Here is a 22168-nt window from a genome sequence, read left to right on the forward strand (position 1 = left end):
AGCCATCACTGCCACATGGACCTGCACAGGTGAGGAGCTCCTGCTCTCCATGCTCACTGCCAGAGGTGCTGGTCATCTGGGACACTGACACCCTGTCTCTGCCCCAGCTTTAGGAGCAAGGCTGGGCACTGCTGTTCTCACCCCTCTGGATGTGCTGAGCACCTGCTGGCATGAAGTTTGTCCTCCAGTATGTGGGCTGCTTTTTTGCTTTTTTCTCTGCTGGGTTTTTGATAATATCTACCTGGACAGACTGCTGGATGGTGAATGCTGATGACTCCCTGGAGGTAAGACTGGGGTGAGGAGAGCCTGATCACCAAAATCAATGTGTCCTAGAGAGAGTTTATTCCTGGCATCATTGCTCCACTCCACTCTCATGTTCTTTCTCCCTGTTGTGCTGGGTGAAAGTGGATGAAAATGAAAATAATTACTGTGGCAAGAGCAGGAGAAAAGTGATGTTTTGTGTAATTCTCTTGGCCAGACTTTTTTATCTAGACTGTGCTCTTACTTAGTAAGTTCAGGAAAGATCTACAGGCTCTAGTTTTAAATGTGCATGAACTTGAGAGGAGCTATCCTGTACCTCCAGGCTGCTTGGATATTTTGGAGATGTTTCTAGTTCTGTAGTTCAGACTTCTTGGTGGAGATGTCCAGCATGTACAGCTCTGCTCTTCAAGTCTTTCTCTGAACAGCCATTGAGCTACAGGGCTTCCAGAAATTTAAGGGGAGCATGGGGACTCAATATCTCCTGGAACCATGTGGACAGTTGCACTCTCATACTAGAGAAAGGTATTGCCAAAAGTTAATTGCAAACAAGGGAGAAGATTGCTGCTTACAGGCAAGGTGTGTCCCAAAGACTCCAGGCCCAAATCATCACTGTTTCTTCAGTACTCAATACTGCAAATTTGTAATTTTCTTCCCAGCACAGCCATTCATTTCTGTACATTTAAGCTGCAGGTCCACAGTGTAGGAATCTGCTCCCTGGCAAATTGGATTGTTTAGGCAGTGAAGCTGAAACACCTTCCAGGACAGAAAGTTTGGCTGAATGTATCAGGAGGAAACTTTCTATCTGCTATCCAGCATATGAAACCCCGAGCTCCTCTGCACTCAGTGATTGCAATGCAGTGCTTAGCTGCAGCACACGAAGGGGTGAATTATCCAAGGAAAGAAGGATAAAACTAATTACAAGAAAAACCTTTTTTTTTTTTTTTTTTTTTTTTTTTTTTTTTTCTCTATGCCACAAGGAATCCTGACAATCTGACTGTCAGAAACCGTGACAGGTGGATGTAAGTGCTGAGGTGATGATCCAATGCAGTGCAGTTCCTGGTGGTCAGTGTGTCTGCTCAGTGAGCCTCTTTACAGGGCAAACAGAGCACACTCAGTGATGCTGGATGGGAAATGACTCTTCATTTGGGAGATATTTCAGATTCCTTTCAGGAAGTACTTACGTGAAGGTATCAGTATGCTCAGAAGAGCCAAAGGAATTCAATTGTCTGGAAAACCAGATGAGAGAAGCCCAGCTGCTGAGCAAAGTGAGTCCAGTAAAGAGCCATTCCCCTGAGGCTGTGTAACCTTGTCTTCCTGGGCAAAGGCACCTGCCATGGGCTGTCCCAAGTGCTCCATTAACACCCAGTTTGGTTATTAGCAACCACTATTCTCACATTCCGGCTCTGAGTGTGAATACTAAATAATGGAGTAAAACGCCCCCAGCCTTAATACCTGACCACTGATCTCCTTAATGACCCTAATGACTCACTGCCTCTCTAAACAGGGGAATGTCCACGGCCAGAAAGGCGTGGAGTCCGCAATGACTCCTGTTCTCAGCTGGAAAAACGCTAAGTTAGGCTAAGTTAGACTCCAGGAGAAGGGAATCCATCCTTCAGCAGCTGCTGGCTCTTGGCTTTGACCCTGGTCCCCAGCAGCTGGGGAGGATGAAGCTCTCACTGTGGTCCCACTGGAGAGGAGCATCCCAGGAAGAGGCCAGGGAGTGCCAGGAGCAGCCACCTCCAGACAGGCTCAGCTTTCACAGCCCCTCACCTCCCTTCAGAAACAGCAGGCTGCAGCCATACAGAAAGTTGTTTAAAGCTGGTGACTCCCTGTGAAGCACCAAGACGGGGCTGGGTCAATTTTTGCAGTAGTTTGTGGTGGAAAAAGCCCATAATCTGCTTCTCAACGAGTGCTGTATTGTGTAGACAGTTCCTCCCTGTTGCAGGTGGATTATAAATACCACCACTACTGTTAAACGCTGCCTGTTTTACTCTCGGGCTGGGCTTGCAGTCATTGTCTGCTGGCACAGAGCGCGGTAAAACACTGTGACTAACATCACTTACGTGTTTGTCTTCCCCGCTCTCCCCAGAAGGAGAAGTGTGTGCTTGTTCTCTCATTTTCCTTTCTTTCTGTATGAGAATTACTTTAATATTAATTATACATTATGAATGGGATATAATTATATGTATTACAGTCATTATGCAGTTCATGTTTTACATGCACCCTTGTGTTAGGGAAAGCAGGTCGAGGTACGAGTTTCATAATCGGAGAGGGGGATGAGGAGCATGGCTGTGATGTTTTGCTATAGGGGGAGAGAAGTGATGGAGAATTAGTGCTACCAACATTGTGCACCATGGGATGGGGAAATCCACGTCCCCACATGATGCCCCATGCCCTGATCCCTGTCCCCTTTACAGCAGTAGGTTCCCGTGTGCCTGAAGATCTGTGTTGTCAGCACCAGGGAAGATGCCCAAGGGTGGCTTGAGAGCAGATTAACAACCAGAAGGATCAACAGTGCCCAAAGGAGAGGGGAGCAAGTGTTGGCCCTTGGCAGCAGAAACCAGAATAGCTCAGCAGTGGCTCAGGACAGCCACAGGTCCCCACAGTGACATCTGCTCCCATCCCTCTGCACCAGGCAATAGGACATTCATCCCTGGCTGCACACAGGCTGTGTGGAGAGGGGCTGGCTCCTGCTTTGCTCTAGCAGAAGTAGTTACAACTGAAACATCCCAAGAAACTAAAAACATTAATCAATTTTTTTTTTTTAGTTTGGGAAGGGGGTTATTTCACAAGCCAGACCATAACTGTTGTGCTTAAGACCTCTGTTTTGCTTGGAGGGTGACAAAGCCCGGAATCCCGTTAGTCTCTTTATAAATAATTTAGATGTAGATGCTGCTTGTAAGAATCAAAATACAGTAATAATATCAGCAAGTGAGGAAGTAAGTGACATTATTAGCTGAATGCAGAGTAGTATAAATAACCCTATGGTGGTTTAGGAGGAAAGAGAAATTATATAAATACAAGTGGAACAAAATGTAATTTAATAAAAATATGCTAATTTCAAGCACAGTTTGAACGGTGGTGAGTTAAGACAGAAGAGGACCTGCAACTGCATTAAGAAGGCCATGGTAAAAATACATTGAATGTAAATATGGCAAATTGTTCTACAATACTTTCTTCTCTTGAAAAGCACAGAATCAATGAAATTAATTTTTTCCACCATGGCTTCTTATTTTTCATCATATTTTTTATTAAATATGCCCTGAAATTCTCAGAAATGTTAAGCAGTTTCATCTCCATGAAACAAAATATGTAGATTATTTTCGTTCACATACAAATAGTATCTCTTTTGCCAGTCTGCAGTAGTGAGTAATTTTTCCTCACCTTTGATCCAGAGAGCAGTATCACAGAGGAGGTGCACAGTTTGGCTCAGACATTGTGTTGTGGAGAAAATATTTGGCTTGGCTACAGACTACAATACATCCTGAATAAGACTTTATTACGTGTCTGAGATATGTTATTATCTGCTTTGTGATTTACAGAGTGGAAGAAAAATGAATTTATTGCATCATCCAAGCAAGCCTGGTCCCCTTCCCCTGCGTGAAACTCATTTTCTGGAAGAGTTTCTCTCTCCATTAACTGCAGCGGGTGTCGCTGGCAGCAGTGGGCGGGCTGGAGTCCAAAGCTGCACCGGCATTAACTCTGCTCCTTGTACGAGCAATTCCAGGAATATTTCAGAGGTGCTTGTTGCCATATTTGCATTGGTAATGAAAGCAGCTCCCATAGCAGAGTGATTTATGGCAGGCTGGGCTGGCCGGGTATCTCGTTGCGGACGGCGCAGACCATCACCCGCGGTGCTGCGGCCCCGTCTGCCCAGTCGGGATGTCTCAGCCATGACTGTGGCTTGGGCACGCCTGGTCCCAGCCTGGCAGCACAGAGGGAGCCCCAGGGCCAGCACCAGCACGGCTGCCTCTCATTTTCCAGCCAGTGTTTACAGCTGAGTCGCCTGGGGACAGCCCTCCCCAGCTGTCTGCAGAGGGGCTCACCTCCAGACTCCTGTGCAATCCTTCCCACCCTCTGAGCTGCTCCTCCTCCCTCAGGAGGATGGTGCAAGGAAGGGCAGCACAGGCAGCCAAGTCTCAGGTTGTCTGGTCCATGGCCCTGCCCAGCCCAGCCTAGACAAGCATTTGGCAATGAGTGAACAAACCAGCTCTCAGATATTTCTGGTCAGCCACCCCCCCAGCTCCTCCCAGAAATTTCCTTCAGAATTTTTATCCTTACCAGTAGGCAAGGTTTTTTTCCTAATGTCTAGTCTAAATTTTTTTTCTCTAATGTAAAAACATGAGTAGGGACACAGAAAACATTGTCCTTTTCCTCCATCCTTCTGCTTTTACTCTTCAAGCTAAACACTCTGGTTTACCATCATTGATACTGGACCAGGATTTCTGTTGAAGGGCTGAGATGACCACCTGCTGTGTAGGTGGATATTTTAACCTATCTTTTTTGTCTTCTTAATCCACAGGTGAGTACAAAATGCCGTGGCCTGTGGTGGGAATGTGTCACAAACGTTTTTGATGGGATCCAGACTTGTGATGAGTACGACTCCATCTACGCTGAGCATTCTGGTATGTAAGAGTCAGAGATGTTTCCACCAGTGGTGAGGACATTTGAGTGTAGACCGAGTATCTGTTCTATTCAGTGACAGATAATTAGAAGCATTTTTCTTTTCTCAGTCAGGTATTAATCCCAGGGGAAGCTGAAAAAAGCTGAACACCAGAAAAAAATGTTCCTATGGGATCTGACCCCATTACCTGCCCACATTTCCATTCCTTTTGCATGAGAATGATCTGTTTCTGTCCTGCAGTGAAGCTGGTGCTGACACGAGCCATGATGATAACAGCAGACATCCTGTCAGGATTTGGGTTTCTCTTCCTGGTCCTGGGACTGGACTGTGTGAAGTTCCTTCCCGAAGAGCCGCTCATCAAGCTGCGCATCTGCCTGGTGTCTGGGGTTCTGCTGCTCCTTGCAGGTATTTCCCCACTGTGTCCCCATTCTGTAGGACACCCTTTAGTAAAGTGGGGAAGCATTAAAAGTCTTATATTTTTTTGGTTGGTTATTTTCTGTAGGAGGAAGGATCTATATTTGGTTTATTTGTGTAATGCAGTTTATTCTATTCACCACCTGCCTCAAACAGCACGTAGTTGAGTTTGTCTGCTTTCAGTTCATTTTTGACCAGGTGACTTGGCTTTGAGTTGACTGACATCCATTTATTGCTGTTTCACTGTGGAGCAGCAATGCTTTGCTGTTGATACAGCAAAGAGACCTTGCTGTAGATCTCTAGACCCATTGTTGAAGGACTAGAAAGTCCTGGCATCCTGGTTTGATTCCTGGCTCTGCCACAGATTGTGTGACCTTGGGCAAGTCACTTAGCCCAAAATCTCTGCAGCTGATCTCTAATAATAAAAGGATAATAACATGTCTGTCCCTTATAGGTGATAAATATCCAACTAGCTGAGGTGCTTTGCAGTTACAGCCAGTGGGAGAATTTTAAATACAAAAATAAATAGCCACCTAGGTACCAAGAATATCATTTGACTTTATGCCAATATGAAACAGCTACCTCTTCTTCAGTCTAAGCAGATTTGACAATTCACCCCAGGCACTGGGAGCATGTAAAAGACATTGAGAGGCTCTTTTAAACATCTTCCATTCACTTCTCAAAGTTTGTCTGAAAAGCATCATCAAAGTACTGAAAATAAAAACAGATCAGAAAATTAAATTCTGGAGACAACTTTACAAGCAGCTGAGAGGGGAGGAACTTTCTGCCTTTTTCTGCAGAAACCTGAGTGCTGCCAGTGTGCTGGAGGTGTGTGTGAGTGCCAAGCCATGAGGTGCAGCCCCTGGCTGGGATATCAGCAGGAGCCAGGGTGAATCCACCAAAGGCTGAGCACGGGCAGGGCCAAAACCTGCCATCCCAGGAAGGTCTTCCCACCTGAAGTGTGACCCAGCAGACAGCAGCTGTACTTTAGATGGGATCCTGATGGCTGTGTGTGCACCTCCCTCCCTGTGCAGGTCTCCCTGGCATCACGGGCTCCGTGTGGTACGCTGTGGATGTCTACGTGGAGCGCTCCTCTCTGCTCTTCCACAACGTCTTCCTGGGCATCCAGTACAAGTTTGGGTGGTCCTGCTGGCTCGGCATGGCAGGGTCACTGGGCTGCTTCTTGTCTGGGTCCCTGCTCACCTGCTGCATGTATCTCTTCAGAGGTGAGGAAGCACAGCTCAGGGATAGAGCCAGAGCTACAGGGAGTGCTACAGGGGCACAGGGTGGGGAAAGCCCTTTGGCATGGTTGCTCATCTCCCATGGTGATATTTTCAGCTGTAAATTGGGAATTGTCTTAGGCAGCTCTTCAAAGCACATCAAGGTCTTCCATGTGGGAGCTGAGGTGTAAGGATGACATAAAGTGTGTTGTTATTATGTCACATCTCAGAGTGCTGCTTTCCCTGGATAACAAAACTTTTCAGCTGAAAGTCACCAAGCACTCAGCAGCAGTTGCTCTTTCTCTCCCTGTGCCTCACAGAGACCAGTTCTGGAAGATTCCATTCTGCCTACTCCTTGAGGAAGGGCTATTCCTCAGCTGCGACCGTCGTGACAAACGTGCATTTGCCACCCTCACAAACAGCCACCTCCAAAATGTATGCAGTGGACACAAGGGTGTGAGGAGGAGGTAAGTGCTCCAGAAAGAGCTCTGCTTTTATTTCTAGTGGATTGCACAGAGACTCAAGCTTTTGTGGTTGTGATACAGATGCAATTGAATTTCAAGGATCTACTGTATGCTACAATATTTGCATTATGAGAGCTTCAAAACACCTTTCCTTCAAGAAGGTAAACTGAGAAGATCCTGCTTTCTGGAATCCTCTTGTCTTGAGTGCTGAGGCCACTTGCATAAGCATGGACTGAAATAACCAACATAAACTCTTTTCAGCATGTGTCTCAACACTATTGGTAGAAGTGAGATAAATCAGCCATTCCTGAATCAGACTGCAGTGTTCTGCATGAAGATTCCCAAACTGCAAGATGGATCTGTTCCATGTCTGGCAGTGTGTCAACAGAGTGTACCAAGGAGAAAATCCTGGCAAAGGGAAGGACTGACTGTCTGACCAACATTTGCACCCTGTGCACTCAGCATGGGGGTCTGCCCCTCTTCCAGGCAGCTGGGGAGATTTTCAGGTGATAAGAGCTGTGTTAAATGTCTGACCCTCTCCTTTGGTCCATGAACTTCTGCACTGAGAAAAGATTGTAAATGCAGATCCACTCTTCCCTGAAAAATACAGTCCTTCTCAGTCAGTGTTAAAAGGTACACTACAGATACTCTAAACTCACAGAAATCTGGAAATTGCCAGCTTCATTCTGCTTAATAAATACATTGCTTGGACAAAGTGAGTGAAGATGCAAAATCTGAACTTGTGCATTACAGTATATAGACTTTAGCTAGAAACTAGGATAAATGATAGTAAAATCTATTGTCCCTTTCCATCAAAAGGTATTTAAACCTAGTTGAGGTCTGCTGTCTCCTGCTGCAATCCAGGCTGCCATAGGCTGGATGGGGTTAGAGCATCAGCCAGGTCTTCACTAGGGTGGGGGAGGAAAAGCCCTGTATGGCTTCACATGTTCCCTAGGGATGGATGTGAACATTCTTTCATGCCTTGAGTAGGGAGAGAGGCTGAGACAGAGTTTTCTTAGGGTTGGTAGAAACTGTCTAAATGCAGTCCTTTCTGACCATGGGCACCACACCATATCATGGGCACTGAGGGCTGAGAAAAGTCTCCCAGAATGGAGATTTACTGCTTAGGGGCAGTGGAGAAACAAAGGTGGAGTCTCAGCTGGGTGTGCAGAGCTGTGGGTGCTGAAGCACTACCACGGGTAGGCTTCCTCCATGGACTGGGTTTCCTTCTCCCAGAGAGTGAAACCTTATGTTATGTGGGCCAGAGGGAGATGGGCTGGCTGAGGATGGAGTGAGCTGTATCCCAAGCATTTCCCCTATGGTGGAAAACAAAAGGCTGAGTGCTCTGATGGGTTATCCTGGAAGCAGCACCTCGTGCTGCAGCACAGCACTGACCAGCAAGGCCAGAACATAACCCAGCCCTGACATGGCTCCAAGTCAAGAAGCACCAGGGCCTGGGACAGACAGGACAGCAGCAGGTCCATATGGCTCTGCTGCACACCCAGGCACCTCCACAGGGCTCAGACCACAGCACAACCATCCCAGCAAGAGCCCTGGTGGCAGCTCTGCTGCCCGGGCAAGGGAGGCTGGTGCCTGCAGAGCTCCTGCTGCTTCAGCTGGCAGACATTCATGTCAGCCAACCCAAGAGCAGGTTACTGCCAGCAGATGAGCTATATCAAACAGATGTAAACACAGTAGGAGAGGGGATGGAGGCTTTTTTACAAGGTCCTGAGAGACAACGGGTACAAGAGTTATGAGCGATGTGATGGATTCACAGATTGCACCAAGAATGCACAAAGAGATCTGGAGGTGACAGGATTTTTTGTCTGTTATTGCAGGAAACTTGCAGAGCTTGATGGTTGGGAGTTTTTTTTTCTTTTTTTTTTCTTTTCTTTTTTTTTTTTTTTTTTTAAACTTTTTTACTGCCACATCAGAAATGTGTTTTCCCTGGGTCTTTGGGGCAGGAGAACTGACATTGCTGATACTCTCTGCCAGGGCAAGGAAACTCTGGGAACATTTTTTGGGTCTGCTTCCCGGGCTGTGTCCCTGCTGCCCTGCTCCTTCAGAGCACACTGGGAGGGAGGTGGAGGGTGAGCACAGCCCGGGGGCAGAGCTGTGCTCAGTGACTGCTCCACTGCCCACATCCCTGCTCCTGCCCAGAGAGGCAAAGGCTCCCTCAGCCTCCCTGAGGGAGGAGAGATGCTGCAGGCAGCCTCAGCCCGGCTCACCCAGCTCAGAGATGCCCCTGGGAGGAGGTACCCAGCAAAGACATCATCAGCTCTGAATCAAAAACTCCCCAGCCTGTGCAGCCAGTACATTATCCCTCCCCACAAAAACCCAGGGATGCCCACCAGCCTCTTCCTGCTGTTTTCTATAGTTCTTATCTGAGCACAAAGGTTATTTCTTGCTATGAATATTTATTTCTTGTTTAGCAGAGAAGAAATGAAGGTGTAATTACAAATATCACACCACTGATTTCCCCTGTTCAGTGCTTGAGGAGAATTCTGGGCCTTTGTCCTAATGGTCTTCAGCTTGTTTTAAGGTGGTGGGAGCTGTTTTGTGACTTGCAGCATGTGGGTCACACCATGCAGTGGCTCAGTGGGCACTGAATGGCTCTGCACTGATCAGGGGTGAATTTTGGGGATTAGTTTCTTTAGTCCCTCCAGCCCTGTGTTCCTCCTTGGGGTACACAAACAGAGCACACACATACTCCAAATACTACCTTAACTCATCCTCCTCAAATACACTTCAGATGCAAAGAACTTATGTACAAATATTCTTTTCATATGAAGAAGAATATTGTATCAACACTTGTGAGCCTCTCTTCTTTAGTACCTGTACAGAATAAGAGTTAATTCCTTAATCATACTTCTGTTCCAGACAAACTCTCTGGTAGGTTTTGAGGATCTATCTCCTGCACAAGAGGACCATGAAAAGGTCACAGCAGCTCTTATCTTTGCTAGGTTAATGTTTTGTAACCAGTCCAATACTGCATTGCTTCATTATTCAAATTCTGCTGACAGTCTACCTGATGTTTTGATCTGCTCTTAATATTTAATTGTTAATCCCTGTTTGATTTAGTACTGAGACTGGTTTCATGACTGCAGGATGCACTCCTCATTAGCTCATTATCAGGTCACAGTGCAGATCTATTCTAGTTTAATTGTATATTCATTAGTGAGAAACCTCCCAGAAAGTAAACAGGGCTTATTTTTTCTTTCAAAATGAGAACCAGTCCCAAAGGCTAAAGATGTATCAGGTGAGCTCAGTTATTAAGGTATTTCCTTATTACCTGCCTGCATGCCATTCAGCAGCAGCTCACTGGGAATGACAGACTGATTTTCCCCTCCCTGTGGCCATTGATGGTTTACCAGGGCTTTTTTCTCAATTGCAATTTCCAGCTGAGCTGAGGTCCAACATTAATCCATCAGTTCCAACAGCTTTTTCGGTTTCTCTGTGTTTTCACTAGCTTACAAGGGGTATTCTTCTATGTTTGGGCACCCCAGTTTTCATCTCCCAGGGCATAGGGAGAGTCAGGGATTTAGCTGAGAGCTGGGAGCAGCACCTTTCCTCCCTGTGTGCCTGCCCCAGGGTGCTTCCCTGAACTGGGGCTCCCCAGCTGTCCTCTTCCCTGACAGCTCCCTGCACTCTGCCAGGGACCTGGCTGCCTGCAGGTTATGGGAAACAGTGAAGTGTTTAGGTAAGATCTTTGCTAAGTTGATTCCATGCTTTACAGATAGCTATTGATTTCCCATTTTGATACATGCAAGTGAGGGAGATAAAAAAATGACATCTGCAATGGCTGTCCTTTTCTGCCTGCATCTCATCCTCTCTCTGCCTGGATCAGCCTTGCTCATGAGGGCTTTTAACATCTCCAGCTGTAATTAGTGCTCACTCTTACTGTGACCTTGTGAACTAGGCTCTCTCCTACTGCAGCTGCATCAATGTTTCCCAAGATACGGATCTCCTGCCTTTTCACAGGCATTGTAGTTCATTTTGGTGTGAATTCAGTAGATCTGAACAATAATTTCCAGTAGACAGGAGCAGAACTGCTTTTCTTTCACATTAACATCAGTGGGATATCATAAACACAATTGTCTTTGAGTGCTGCATCTCTCTGACCCGCACCCAGGTTTTGTTCAGGTGTTTTTCCCAGTGACCTCTTTGACTCCTGTGAGGGGAATCACTGCAAGGACACACAAAAGGCAGCAGCACAAACAGGACCAGCCCTTGGGCTTGGGGGAGTGACTCTGGAGGCTGCCTAGACCTTTGCTGGCAGCTGCAAAACTTGGTGTACACCTGCAGCAATGCATTTCAGCAGCTGAAGTTTGTCCCAGCTTAGACTCATCTACTTAGAGTCATTTCATAAACTTTCCAAGAGAGGAAAGTAAAATTCCACCAAGAATGCAAGGTTTTCTCTCTCAGCTGGGGTTGGACTCCCACAGTTTGCTCTTCTGCATCTGTTAAATATTGTGGGCAAGTGATTAATGACTGAAATACTCTGTCCAACCGCCGTTACAGCCACGAGAACTATTTTCTCCCCGTAGCTCCTGGGTTCCTGCTGTAAAATGCCTCTGAGCAAGGAAGGAAAGTGCCAGAATTCTGCCATCTAGTGACCCAAAGAGAGCGGGCATCTGTCCCCAGTCCCGTCCTCACCCTCCCTGCACGGAAGTCTTCAGCCCACAATACAGAATTTTGGATGACAATTACAAAAAAATTTAATGAGCATATAAATTATTTTCCCATCTTTCATATCCAGCCCTCCTGGCATTCCAAACTGATGCCCTGTCATGGCTCAGCTACCTCTGGTTTTGCTCTATTTTGCCTGAGAGGCACTTTATGATTTATTATTCAGCTCTTAGTCTGCAGAGGTGGAAATCCAGCCGTGTGCCTCGCCATGTTCCCTTTGTCTTTTGCTTCCAGATGGTCACCAAGCTATTGGCTCCTCTGCACTGCTCCCATTTCCCCCCACAAGGCTTGCTGATGACAAGTTCCCCCACAAACACATCTGCCTTCTAGTGTTTTCTGCTTTTTTTCTAGAGCTGTTTGCCATCTCTTCTCAAAGTCAGCAGAAAGTGTAAGTCAGAGGACGAGTGGCAGCCAGAGAGTCACAGCAGGACAAGTGCTTATCCAAGGTGAACCCTATTCCTAAGGTGATGAATTATCAGGAAATGGCTCTTCTTTCCTTGCAATTCTGGAAACATCAGCCAAACTTCATTAACTGCCCTCATTAGGAGCTGAGTGTGTATGAAAATACCAATTACCCTGCAAAATCTCTGCTTGTGTGAGAAGGGGAACACAGGTCTGGAGAAACCTTGTCAATTCTGCTGGAGAACACTGGAGTGAGGTGGCAAGCTGGGAGAAGCAGCTTCCATAGGGAATAAAAGATTGGTGGGGCCACCCAAAATGCTTTTGTAGAAGGAAGAAACCCATCCTCTTCTCCATTCCAGTGATCAGGAAACCAAGGATCAGCCCCTTCCCTTCCCTACTCCAAGTCAGCAGCACTATTAGTTTGTGTCCTCCCCACAGCAACCCTACACAAACTCTTTTTTCAGATACCTCCTGGCTTTCAGCAGTTTTTGGAAGCTCCTGTGGCTCCTGTCATGCTGCACAGGTACCACAGCACACAGGTTCTCCCACGCTGGTGGCTCCAGATGGAACCTGATTTTGTGACAGCCAGTAGCTTACTTTACTCTGAGCCACTTGCCACAATTCTGATGGAATAATTTGATTGCTTTTGTGCATAATTAAAGTGCCTCAAACATGAAGCTGAACACACTTGAGTGCACACAAGTAGCAGGGGAGCAGACCTGTTCCCTCGAGTGTTTCTGTGTGCTCAGAGCCTTGCTTGCCCTCTGTTGGGTGGCTGGGGAAGGATTTACCACCTCGGGAGCCTCTGGTCCCTGAGAAGGAGGGATGCAGAGGGATGGGAGGCACTGGAACCTGAGCAGTCCTTGCTTGTTAGCCTCTGCAGCCATCTGATTAGAAGGTGACATTCAGTGAAATTAAAGGCAGCAATTTATTTAGAGCCAAGCCATTAATAAGCAGGAGGCAGTAATGTTTTATGCAGCACATAATGCAGACAACCTGTGGAGTTCTCTGCCATGAAGGGGTCACTGAAGCAAACAGTGTGTAGGTGGGAATCAAGTGACAGCTGATTTAATGCCCACTAACAGGCTATGCAAGCTGCAGTGACAAACATAATCAAATCTCATGCTTCAGGGCATAAATTGGAGGGGTTGAGTGGTGGAAAAAGTTATGTACATGAAAGATCTGATCCTGAGAGGTGTGGATTACCTGCAATTCTTACCAAGTTCGGCCAGCAAAAGGACACTTAGAAGTTGCTTGATTTCTCCCCTGGCTAAGTCTGTACTTGCTGATTTTCTTTATTAATAAACCCAGTAATATTTTAGCCTGCTGGCACAAACATTCACTTGGCTACAAGTAACATTTATTTCCTTTCACACAAGAGTCAAACATTAAAGCTGCTTCTAAAATAAGATTTTAGGAGGTAATTTGCAGTGGTGCTGGCAAATAATTTTTTCTCAAAACATGTTGCAATTCTTTATCTAGAAAATGTACTTACATAGAGTAATTATGAGGGTATGATAACCTTCAGTGCATTTATCTTCCCAGTTTCCTTCCTGAGCATGGGAACTGGTGCTAGCCTCACTCTACAGGTGGGGAGGTGCCCCAAGAGGCAGGCTGTGGGCTTCATTCATCTTTTGGGATTCTAATCCCAGGTGGAGCCCAAACTGGGCTCATGGTTCCATGGGAGCTCAGAGCACGGGACAGGGGTGGCATTGCCTTCTGCAGCAGGACAGGTCTGACTGCACCCCAGCCCTTGCCACTGAGGGAGCAGAGGCACAGAGGTCAGGCAGGCTGAATGCAGCCTTCAGTGACCTGCCCACGACAAACAAAGGGGAATCTGGATGACTTAAAGTATTTTTCCATCCTGTCTGCAGTGATCACCTCAAAGAAAATGGCATTCTTTGTCCTAATAGATTTCTGTAGCTAAGTACTAAGTACCTAAGCCCCTAATTCATGTCTGTGGGGAACCTCCATGTGGGTCCTGGGCCATTCAAAGCCTTCTGGTCTGCAATGCTAGGGCAAAAGTAGCTGAGGACAGTCACCATGAAATTAAGAACAGCTCAAATGAGCAAACTCACTTTTTTTAATGCTCTGTAACCAGCTCCTGCCACTGCTACTCCTCCATGATCCCTGTCTTCTGTTTTCTCTTCCCTGGCCATAAATTTGCTGCCTTTTGCACTAGACAAATCTGATATGTTGTGCTAAATATTTTAAATATGGCAAACGATCCTTCATCACAGAGTGATTGCATTGCAATGTATTAGAACAACATGACTTTGCCAGAGGGTGTTCCTTGGCACAGTGCCGAGTCAAGGAGGCAGCCCAAGCTTGAGAAGTAACTATCAAGTCATTTATCAACATTTGGTTCTAAAATACATGGGGTTGCACCAGCTCAAGCAGCCTTAGAGAGATAAATCTAGAGGCTGAGCCAGAAACCCCAAATACAGACAGGCCTTTGAAAGAGCTTCTTGAAATCCAGAGATATCAAAATGTCAAGCTGAACTCCTGTGACAGATTCAACACATATTTTTGGCATTTATTCTGTTGCATTTAGTCTCATCTTTCAGGTTCAGTGAAATATGTGCTGCTTTTCAGTCTCTGGGCCAACCTGTGGAAAGGGCTGATTTGGGCTCACACTCCTTTAGCATAATGAAGATCTCTGATGAACCAGGTGGGATCACTGAAGGCCAGCGTGGTGTCTAGAGCTTGTTTTCCTTCATGACATCCTCATAAGACGGGGGCAGCTCAGTTCCCCCGAGGCTGAAGCAGGGGGCAGGAGAAGAGGAAATCTCTGCAGTCCTGCAGGGGCTCAGGGATCCAGAGAATGGGCACGGAGGTGCTTCAGTAGCTGGGGAAAAGCAAAGTCACAACTGTACAGCAGACAGGCGTGAAGGGCAAGCGTGGGAGAGAGAGGGGTGAGCCCAGGAGGAGCTGCCAAACCACTTGGAAACAAGAAAGGCATGGATGTAATTTTTGAAGGATGGCATCACAAAGTCTTTCACCACAAACTCCAGATACAAGAAGTTGGGCCAGAGGAATTTGGGTGGGTTTGGGGTGGGTCTTCCTGTCTATGACCACCCAGAAAGAAGGTAATGTCCTCTGGGAAGGGCTTAGCCTAATGACAGGATTAGCTTTATTTTTCTTGGAGGGATGTTGTCTGGCTCAGCCTGCTCATGCTGCTGGCCATACTCCAGGTCACTTCAGAATGATACACAGTCATTATAGCCCAGTCCTCAAAATCTGGGTGCTCCTGGGGAAATGCTGAGGGTGGCTGCCACAATGAACAGCACCCACCAGGGTGACAGACCCCAGGGTGTGTTAGCTTTGAGCTGTCTGCTGGGGTGGCTCAAGTTACACCAGTACAGCTTTGCCTGAGTGAGAAATGAAGGGCACGTGCTGGAAAGGGCTGCTGACCCCAGAGCCTGTGCTGCAGGTGTTGGGATGCTGAGTGGCCTGGCACTGAGGAGAAAGCCCCACACACCTCCAGTGTCTGCCTGGCCAAGCCCCAGCTAGGCACATTTGGGACACGTGGACACAGAGGGGCAGCCCCAAGGTATGGCTCAGTGAAAAGTGGATGCCAGCCCCCAGTCCATGGTCTGGACCTGTCCCCAAGATGCCAGAGCTGGGCACCCCACTGCTCACCAGCAATGCAGCCCCTGGCTGCAGCCCAGCTCCCTCTCAAGCCCCACTGCTTTTTATTGGGTTGTGAATGAACCACAGGAAGGCCAGCAGGGCCAGCAGGACCTTGCAGCAGGGACAGGACTAACCTCCAAAGGCATCCGAGCTGCTGAGGGCAAAGACAGCCACGGTGCTCCGGGGCAGGCAGCTCCGCCGCTTCAGCCAGCACTGCAGGCAGCAGCACATCCCGCAGGACAGCAGCACGGCCAGGGAGCACAGCACCAGGAACCTGGGCACAGGAGCAGCGCTGTCCCCATCTGCAGGCAGCGCTGACAGACGGCTGCACGTCTCCAAATTAACGCATTCATTAATGCCTTTTGTAAATAGCCCTTAAATGTTGCGCTTTCCCCACCAGCACGCTGGACATGATCAAAGCCCCCAGAAAGCAATGTCTCACTCCTGAATGCCCAGCAGTGAGTGCTGGCTGGAAATTCAAACATTTCTCCCTGAATTCATCCATCCTTTTTTCCCAGCTCAGTTGTCAGCGTACAGTGAGGAGGATATGGATAAATGATTTCCATTAGTTTGTAAAGACAGAACACAGGGACAGCCCAGGAGCAATGCTCTCTAGCTATCAGTCTCTCTTAATGCCTTTCTCTCCATATATCCATCAAAGAATATTATTTGCCATTTTTTCCCCTTAAAGCAGACCTGAAACTTACCACACATACCAGCTGCTCAAGTTTTCATCGCTCTGTCCAACGCACCTAAAAAGGGAAGAATAAAAAGGACTTAGAGTCCAGTGTGAGGGGGCTGTACCCACCCCAGCACAAAGACAAGCACCAGCAATAAGTAGATTGGGAAGTTTTCTCCCGTGAAGGGAGTCCATTAAAATTTCTCTGTGTGGATGAGAGCAATGCAGATGATGCAAGAAGCAGAGTGCCACTTGTTTGCCTTTCAACACTGGCACCCTCCACCAGCGTTTTTGCTGAAAACCCAAAGGGTTTTCTTTGCCTCCATTTCCTCTTTTGAAAAAAACCCCAACCCTAAATGGCCTTTTCCTGGCAGTCCTCACTCCTGTGCTGTGCTGGTGTGCCAGGCAGGAGCAGAGCACCCTGAAAGAGTGGGGGAGCCACGGATGAGAGAACGGAGCCACACTCACCTCTCGCCAAGCTCACAGTCCGACCCCGAGTCTGCTGACTGAAAACACACAGAAATCAGAGAGGGCAGGTATGTTTTGGTTTTTTTTTTTTACAATATATCTGTATAATTACTGTTCCTAGAGTGGGAAGTTGGAGAGGAAGAGCCACACGAGTGCAGGTCCTGCAGGGTTGAAACCAGACCTCTCCTTGGGATCTGCCTCTGTGGGGCTCTGCTTTGAGCCAGCTCAAATCGAAAACAGCAGAGAACCTCACCTAGAGCTCAATAAATTCAATAGCTTGCAGATGAAAGCTAGGCCAAGGAGAAAGCATTCCTTTTGATGTGAAAGAGGGAAAGACAAGCAGGGAAACACCAGCTGGAGTCTGAGACCCTCTTACTGCACTGGGCTTTGCTATTCTGAAATATCTGCTGAAAATGCCCCATAACCAAATTCCTGTTCTGTGGTTCATTTTGGTTTTTTTTGGGAGCTAATTGTGAATGCAGCAGTAAATTGGAGCTGTTTTGACCAGAAGTGTCCTCTACCCAGCATTTTCTTGTTTTCAGATAGGAGTGGTGCATCATTCCCAGAAACAGGTTTCAGGTATTGCAAATATGTGAACCTGAGACTTGTTTTTCAGGTATATTTTCTACTCTCAGCTCAAGTCAGTTTGTTTTTACAAACCTTGTTGATCTTAGCCTCAGTTTCGTATTATCTGTGCTAAAAGTAACCCGAGCAGTTCATCAGTATAATTGAATCCAATTCAATAGATTTTTGTTTGGCTGACTGGTGTTACGTATGTTATTACAGTTACCCAATGGTGCTACAAAAAATTCAGATCAGGTATAGAATTGTGATAATGCTGGAAAGCAGAATGAACAAGATAGAGGAATATAGATTCAGTTCTTGGGAAAAAAACTATTAGAATGTAATTTGTAAATAATTATTTTGGATTTTCCTCTGCATATATCAAAAAAACTTAGAGATTTTTGACTTTGAGTCAAACTGGAATGCTCTGTTCTGAATTAGAAATTTGTATCAAATATGCATAACTGAAAGATCTCATTTTAAATCCCTAATTAACAGGTTCTTTTTGTTATACAAAGCTCAAGCCACTGTAAACAGCAAGAAATCCCCCCCCCCCCAATCTCTATAATGTGTTTGATCCTGTGCATGCACTGCCTTTCAGTCCCTAGTTTCACCAGAGGTTTTTGGGCATAGTAAATCTTTCATATAAAGCATTATTTGTGGAATTTCACAAGTGGCTGAAACCAGAAAGAGGAATAAAGAGAAAGACAGAAGCTTCAACTCTTCCAGACGTGTCCTTTTAAAACTGAGCTAATTTGTCATGTCACACATGCACCCTGGTGCAGAATGTTTTAATTCTTTTAGGCTTATTTTGCACTTCGACTGATTATTAAATAACAGGTCAAAAGCAAATAGCTGATTGCTGTGATTACATGTATCCTGAGTATTATTCATGGCTGAATGACAACCTCTGGACTCTCTTTTATCATCCTTCAAACCAGCTCAGCAGAGCCACCTCAGCGTAGTTAAACTGCAGCAAAGTGCATCTGCTCTGAGGCAGGAATCTGTCAGAGCAGCCAAACACCCACCCTGCTGCTGCAGCCCCAAGCTCTTCCATTTCAATAGCCACAGACAGAATAAAGGACAAAGGCAGTAATGTTTTCTCTGCATTAATTGGAATTTTTGTGACCACTAAATCTTCCCCAAACTCATTAGGTACTGAAAAAAAAAAAAAAAAAAAAAAAAAAAAAAAAAAAAAATCCTTCACAAAATAATAACAGAAGGAAAAAAAAAGGTGATGACTAAATTCTACAAAATTTGGAATATTCCTCCCACAAAATCCCTAAAATCAGGCTGGTCCCAGTGAAGGTTACCTGGAAGAAGGTTAAACACAGAACTCCAGCTCCTGCTGTGATCCATGAAGTAAAACACAAAGCTCCAGGTCTCTGCATTATCAGTGTGAGAAACATTGGAGGAGCTTTGTTTGCAGCAGTGTTTTACCCTCTGCAATTTGGTGCTTTTAAAACTCCTCTGCACATGGTGCCTGCAGCCACAGAACACGTTACCCAATGGCTTCCTGTGCCTCAGAAATCACTGCTAGCCACAGAGTGAATTTGGGTTTGCAGGGACACACACAGCTACCAGAAGTTAAAGGAACACTGATTTAAGGTCAGCACCTTGCAGTTGTTTCAGTATTTTCATAGCTGTTCACAAATTCCTGCTGCTGAAGCTTAGTTCCATATTAACCCACAGCTGCATTTAACAGGACCTGCTACAATAAAGAGTCACTGGTGTCTGTGCAGTGGGGCCACGCTTTCCTGGCATGCTGCCTTCAGATGGAATATTGGCATTACAGAAAAAGCAGAGACAGCTCTAACCATGTCCTGTGTACTGTGCCTACCACCTCAAACCTGCACCAAAGATGAAGGAAACCTTCCCAGCCTGAGACAGCCACCACCAGCACTGGTACTGCTGTTACACAGCTGTCAGGGTTTGCCAAGAAAATGCAGCTGAAAAAACCCCACAGATCCCCAATGCTTCTTACAAGGGACACAAAATTTCACTGCACATTCAGTTCCCATAGGGCCATCCAGATGATGTGGTTAAGCAGGGGTAGAAGGTGGTTTGCCCCATAGCTCTGACCCCCTCAGAAGGGACAACCCCAGTTTGTTCAGCAGGCAGTAATAGGTTGTCACTGAAGTTTACAGCCCGTGGCTGAAATGCACCATTAACTGTGGTTCTTCCAGATTTTAACACCAAGGGTGTTGCCATGAATATGTTTAGTTGTTGCTCCAGAGTTAAGCATTGTGCTGGGATGCCATTACTTCTGTAATGATTGACAAAGCCCAGCTGCTCTTGAGATGTACCTCTGTGGCTTTGCTTCAGCTGAAAGGTCAAGAAGTCCAACCAACTGTGATACACATGCACAACACAGGTTTGTTATTTAATGTTCAAGGTTTGCATAAACCCAGGCCAAGCCCTGGTGTTCTGATGTTTACTTTCAGCTCAGCACTAATCAAAGGTGAGCCCCTGAAATGATGCCCTGAGAAAGCATCTCTCATGGTGGTGCTAAGTGCATGTGCTACACCGCATAAATGGTCTGAACATGCTGTCCTGCTTCAGACCAATCCTTTCCAGTGTTGCTCAACAGTAAACTGCCAGACCAATTTCTTAGCTATTTTCTTAAAGAAAAAGCTCCTGCAGTATAAAAATGTGCACAGCCTTGCTGGCAACTGTGTGGCTCTTACAATTTCAGGCTTCACTGAGGTCATCCATCACTGAACTAATTTCAGTCTTCTTCCTCTCACAATTACTTCCCTCATGCCAGCACCCAGGGTACTTTCAATTTAGAGCCACCAAATGGATTAACCCCAGTATTTCAGGGGGCAGGTACCTCAATGAGCTCCTGGTACTGAAAAATAGCACATCTGTGGCATCTGTTCTGGATCTATTTCCAGAAGAAAAGGGAAAGGATTGAATTCTATCATTGCTCAGCTCCTGGCCTTGAGGCAAAATTTGGTGCTTTCTGCTGGTTGGACCCATACAGGGATTCCAAGGGAGGATGGCAATTTGTGAAGCCTGTCCTGCACTCTCTGTAATGATGCCAAGAGGAGAGAGAGCTGGCTTAAAGAGGGTCCATGATTAGCCCTGCCTTTTGCTTCAGGAGGGATTCCAGTACTGAAAAGAGCTGCTGCTTCAGCAGGAAAACTCTCCCTGTCCACGATCAGCTGAGCAGCTTGAATACATGAATGTCATAAAGAGCTTCAGCAGTTGCTCTAAGACAGTCAGGACTGGACACCAAAAACCCAGAGGAGTTTTGCACCGAAATTCAGTGGGCTGGGACTCCTGGTGCTCCCTGCCTGCTGAGGTTTTGCAAAACTGAGACCCATCATCTGGATAGCTCTGTGTCTGAGGGCTAGCTGCAGTCTGAGGGATTTCTCCAGGCTTTTTGTCATCCCCCCACGAGGAGACACATGCACACATGCTTGCACACACACATGAAGATAATCCCTGCTCACTTCCCCTCTACTTACTGGATGAAAAGTTTGGTGTCTCTTTCCTCCTCAGTTATATTCACCTCATTGGTGGGCTTGGGAGGCTGCTCCCTGATAGATGTTAACTCGTGGCCATTAGATTAACATGCTGTTATTTCCTCATCACCTCATGTCGTTGCTAGGTGACAAATGCATCTCCCAGGCAGCAAGGGAACTACCATACAGCAATTTATGAGTGTCCATTACACTTTCCTTAAAGTGCCTGGTCCTTTCAGTGAAAGATGTGCAGTTCTAGGACCACCCAAAGGGTGACTTGTGGAGTTGCCACAGAAACCACCTCCACTGGGGCTGGGTTTCATGAAAGGCATGAAAGAAAATGCAGGTGAGGGGACAGGGGGAATTTGGGAGGAGCTGATTTACCTGGTCAAGTCTGAGATGGCCAGGGCTGCATCAGGAGTCTAAATTTCAGGCTCCAAATTGTATTTGTGTGCACTAGAAGTGATGGCCTATGCTTCATTGGGTGTCATACAATTAATTTCAGACATGTATTTAGACTGAGCCAAAATTTCAGGGAACATCCTGGGGACTTCTGGATTTTGGTAAGAGTGGGAGGCAATTCACTGGCAAACAGAAGGCCACATAAAACACCTGGCAGCCTGTAAGCACAGCTAGCAGCTTAAACCTGTTTCAAGCTCTTCCTAGGCTGCCTTCAGAGCATTTGGTGGTTGCTAGGGATGACTTTTGGGAAAGCAATCACCTTGCTAGGTTCTGACCAGCCTCCCAGAACAGTCCAGAATAAGACTGTCAAAGAGAAGAAGAGAGTGGCAGCAGGAGAGATGGGAAAGGATGGAGAGCACACAGGGACATGGAAGGGAGACAAAAACCAGGCAGTCCCACTATCTGCATTAAGATCAACTGACAAGGGTTAAGCATGTGTTCACTTCTTTATGCTGCAGTGTTTTCCCATCATCACCACAATAATTTTTGCTCCAGTTCAAGGCCACTGGGATCTCTCCTCTCCCTGCTTGACTGCACCAGCACGACCACCTCAGTCTTTGCTTTTGCAGCTACACCCTTGGCATCAAGGCTTGTCAGGCTGCCACCATCCATCCTGTAAATTCAGTTTAGCCCAAGAGAAGAGCAGAGCAATGGGGAGGACTGAGCATTTCCTCTCTGCAGCTGGAGAACTACAGCAGCCTTGGTCTCATCCTCTGCGAATGGAAGCCACAAGGAGCTGCTCGTTCCCTACACACACTCTGAGATGACTAAATCCAGCCCTGGGGAGAGCTTTTCAAGCTAATGGCCAGTGCTGGCAC

At 46.6% G+C, this 22168-nt stretch overlaps 2 protein-coding genes across 3 annotated transcripts; one reads left to right on the top strand and one right to left on the bottom strand.

Annotated features, from left to right (window-relative positions):
• Window positions 1-7695, top strand: CLDN16 (claudin 16). 2 transcript variants are annotated; one of them, XM_056498862.1, is made up of 6 exons: window positions 1-29; window positions 108-284; window positions 4784-4886; window positions 5126-5290; window positions 6334-6525; window positions 6840-7695. In XM_056498862.1, the coding sequence occupies exons 2-6, from the start codon at window positions 171-173 to the stop codon at window positions 6977-6979; spliced, it is 714 nt and encodes a 237-aa protein (XP_056354837.1). In that variant the 5' UTR covers window positions 1-29; window positions 108-170; the 3' UTR covers window positions 6980-7695. The 2 variants fall into 2 exon arrangements, with proteins under 2 accessions (XP_056354837.1, XP_056354836.1); XM_056498861.1 differs by having other exon boundaries at window positions 1-284; window positions 6840-6986; window positions 7065-7678.
• Window positions 7696-13125: 5430 nt separating this feature from the next.
• Window positions 13126-18938, bottom strand: TMEM207 (transmembrane protein 207). The gene is made up of 5 exons (XM_056498877.1): window positions 18732-18938; window positions 16855-16892; window positions 16415-16459; window positions 15842-15981; window positions 13126-14922 (listed from the first exon to the last, which is right to left on the bottom strand). The coding sequence occupies exons 1-5, from the start codon at window positions 18825-18827 to the stop codon at window positions 14774-14776; spliced, it is 468 nt and encodes a 155-aa protein (XP_056354852.1). The 5' UTR covers window positions 18828-18938; the 3' UTR covers window positions 13126-14773.
• Window positions 18939-22168: the final 3230 nt, after the last annotated feature.

This window comes from Oenanthe melanoleuca, chromosome 9 (genome assembly GCF_029582105.1).
Source record: "Oenanthe melanoleuca isolate GR-GAL-2019-014 chromosome 9, OMel1.0, whole genome shotgun sequence".
Classification (NCBI taxonomy): domain Eukaryota; kingdom Metazoa; phylum Chordata; class Aves; order Passeriformes; family Muscicapidae; genus Oenanthe; species Oenanthe melanoleuca.

Coding starts and splice junctions, on each gene's coding strand:
- CLDN16 (XM_056498862.1), top strand. CDS start 171: ATGAAGTTTGTCCTCCAGTATGTGGGCTGCTTTTTTGCTTTTTTCTCT. Junction 4,887..5,125: donor CATCTACGCTGAGCATTCTG/GTATGTAAGAGT, acceptor TCTGTCCTGCAG/TGAAGCTGGTGCTGACACGA. Junction 6,526..6,839: donor CTGCATGTATCTCTTCAGAG/GTGAGGAAGCAC, acceptor TGTGCCTCACAG/AGACCAGTTCTGGAAGATTC.
- TMEM207 (XM_056498877.1), bottom strand. CDS start 18,827: ATGTTTCTCACACTGATAATGCAGAGACCTGGAGCTTTGTGTTTTACT. Junction 16,460..16,854: donor GACTGTGAGCTTGGCGAGAG/GTGAGTGTGGCT, acceptor TTCCCTTTTTAG/GTGCGTTGGACAGAGCGATG. Junction 14,923..15,841: donor CAGCTCGGATGCCTTTGGAG/GTTAGTCCTGTC, acceptor GCTTTTCCCCAG/CTACTGAAGCACCTCCGTGC.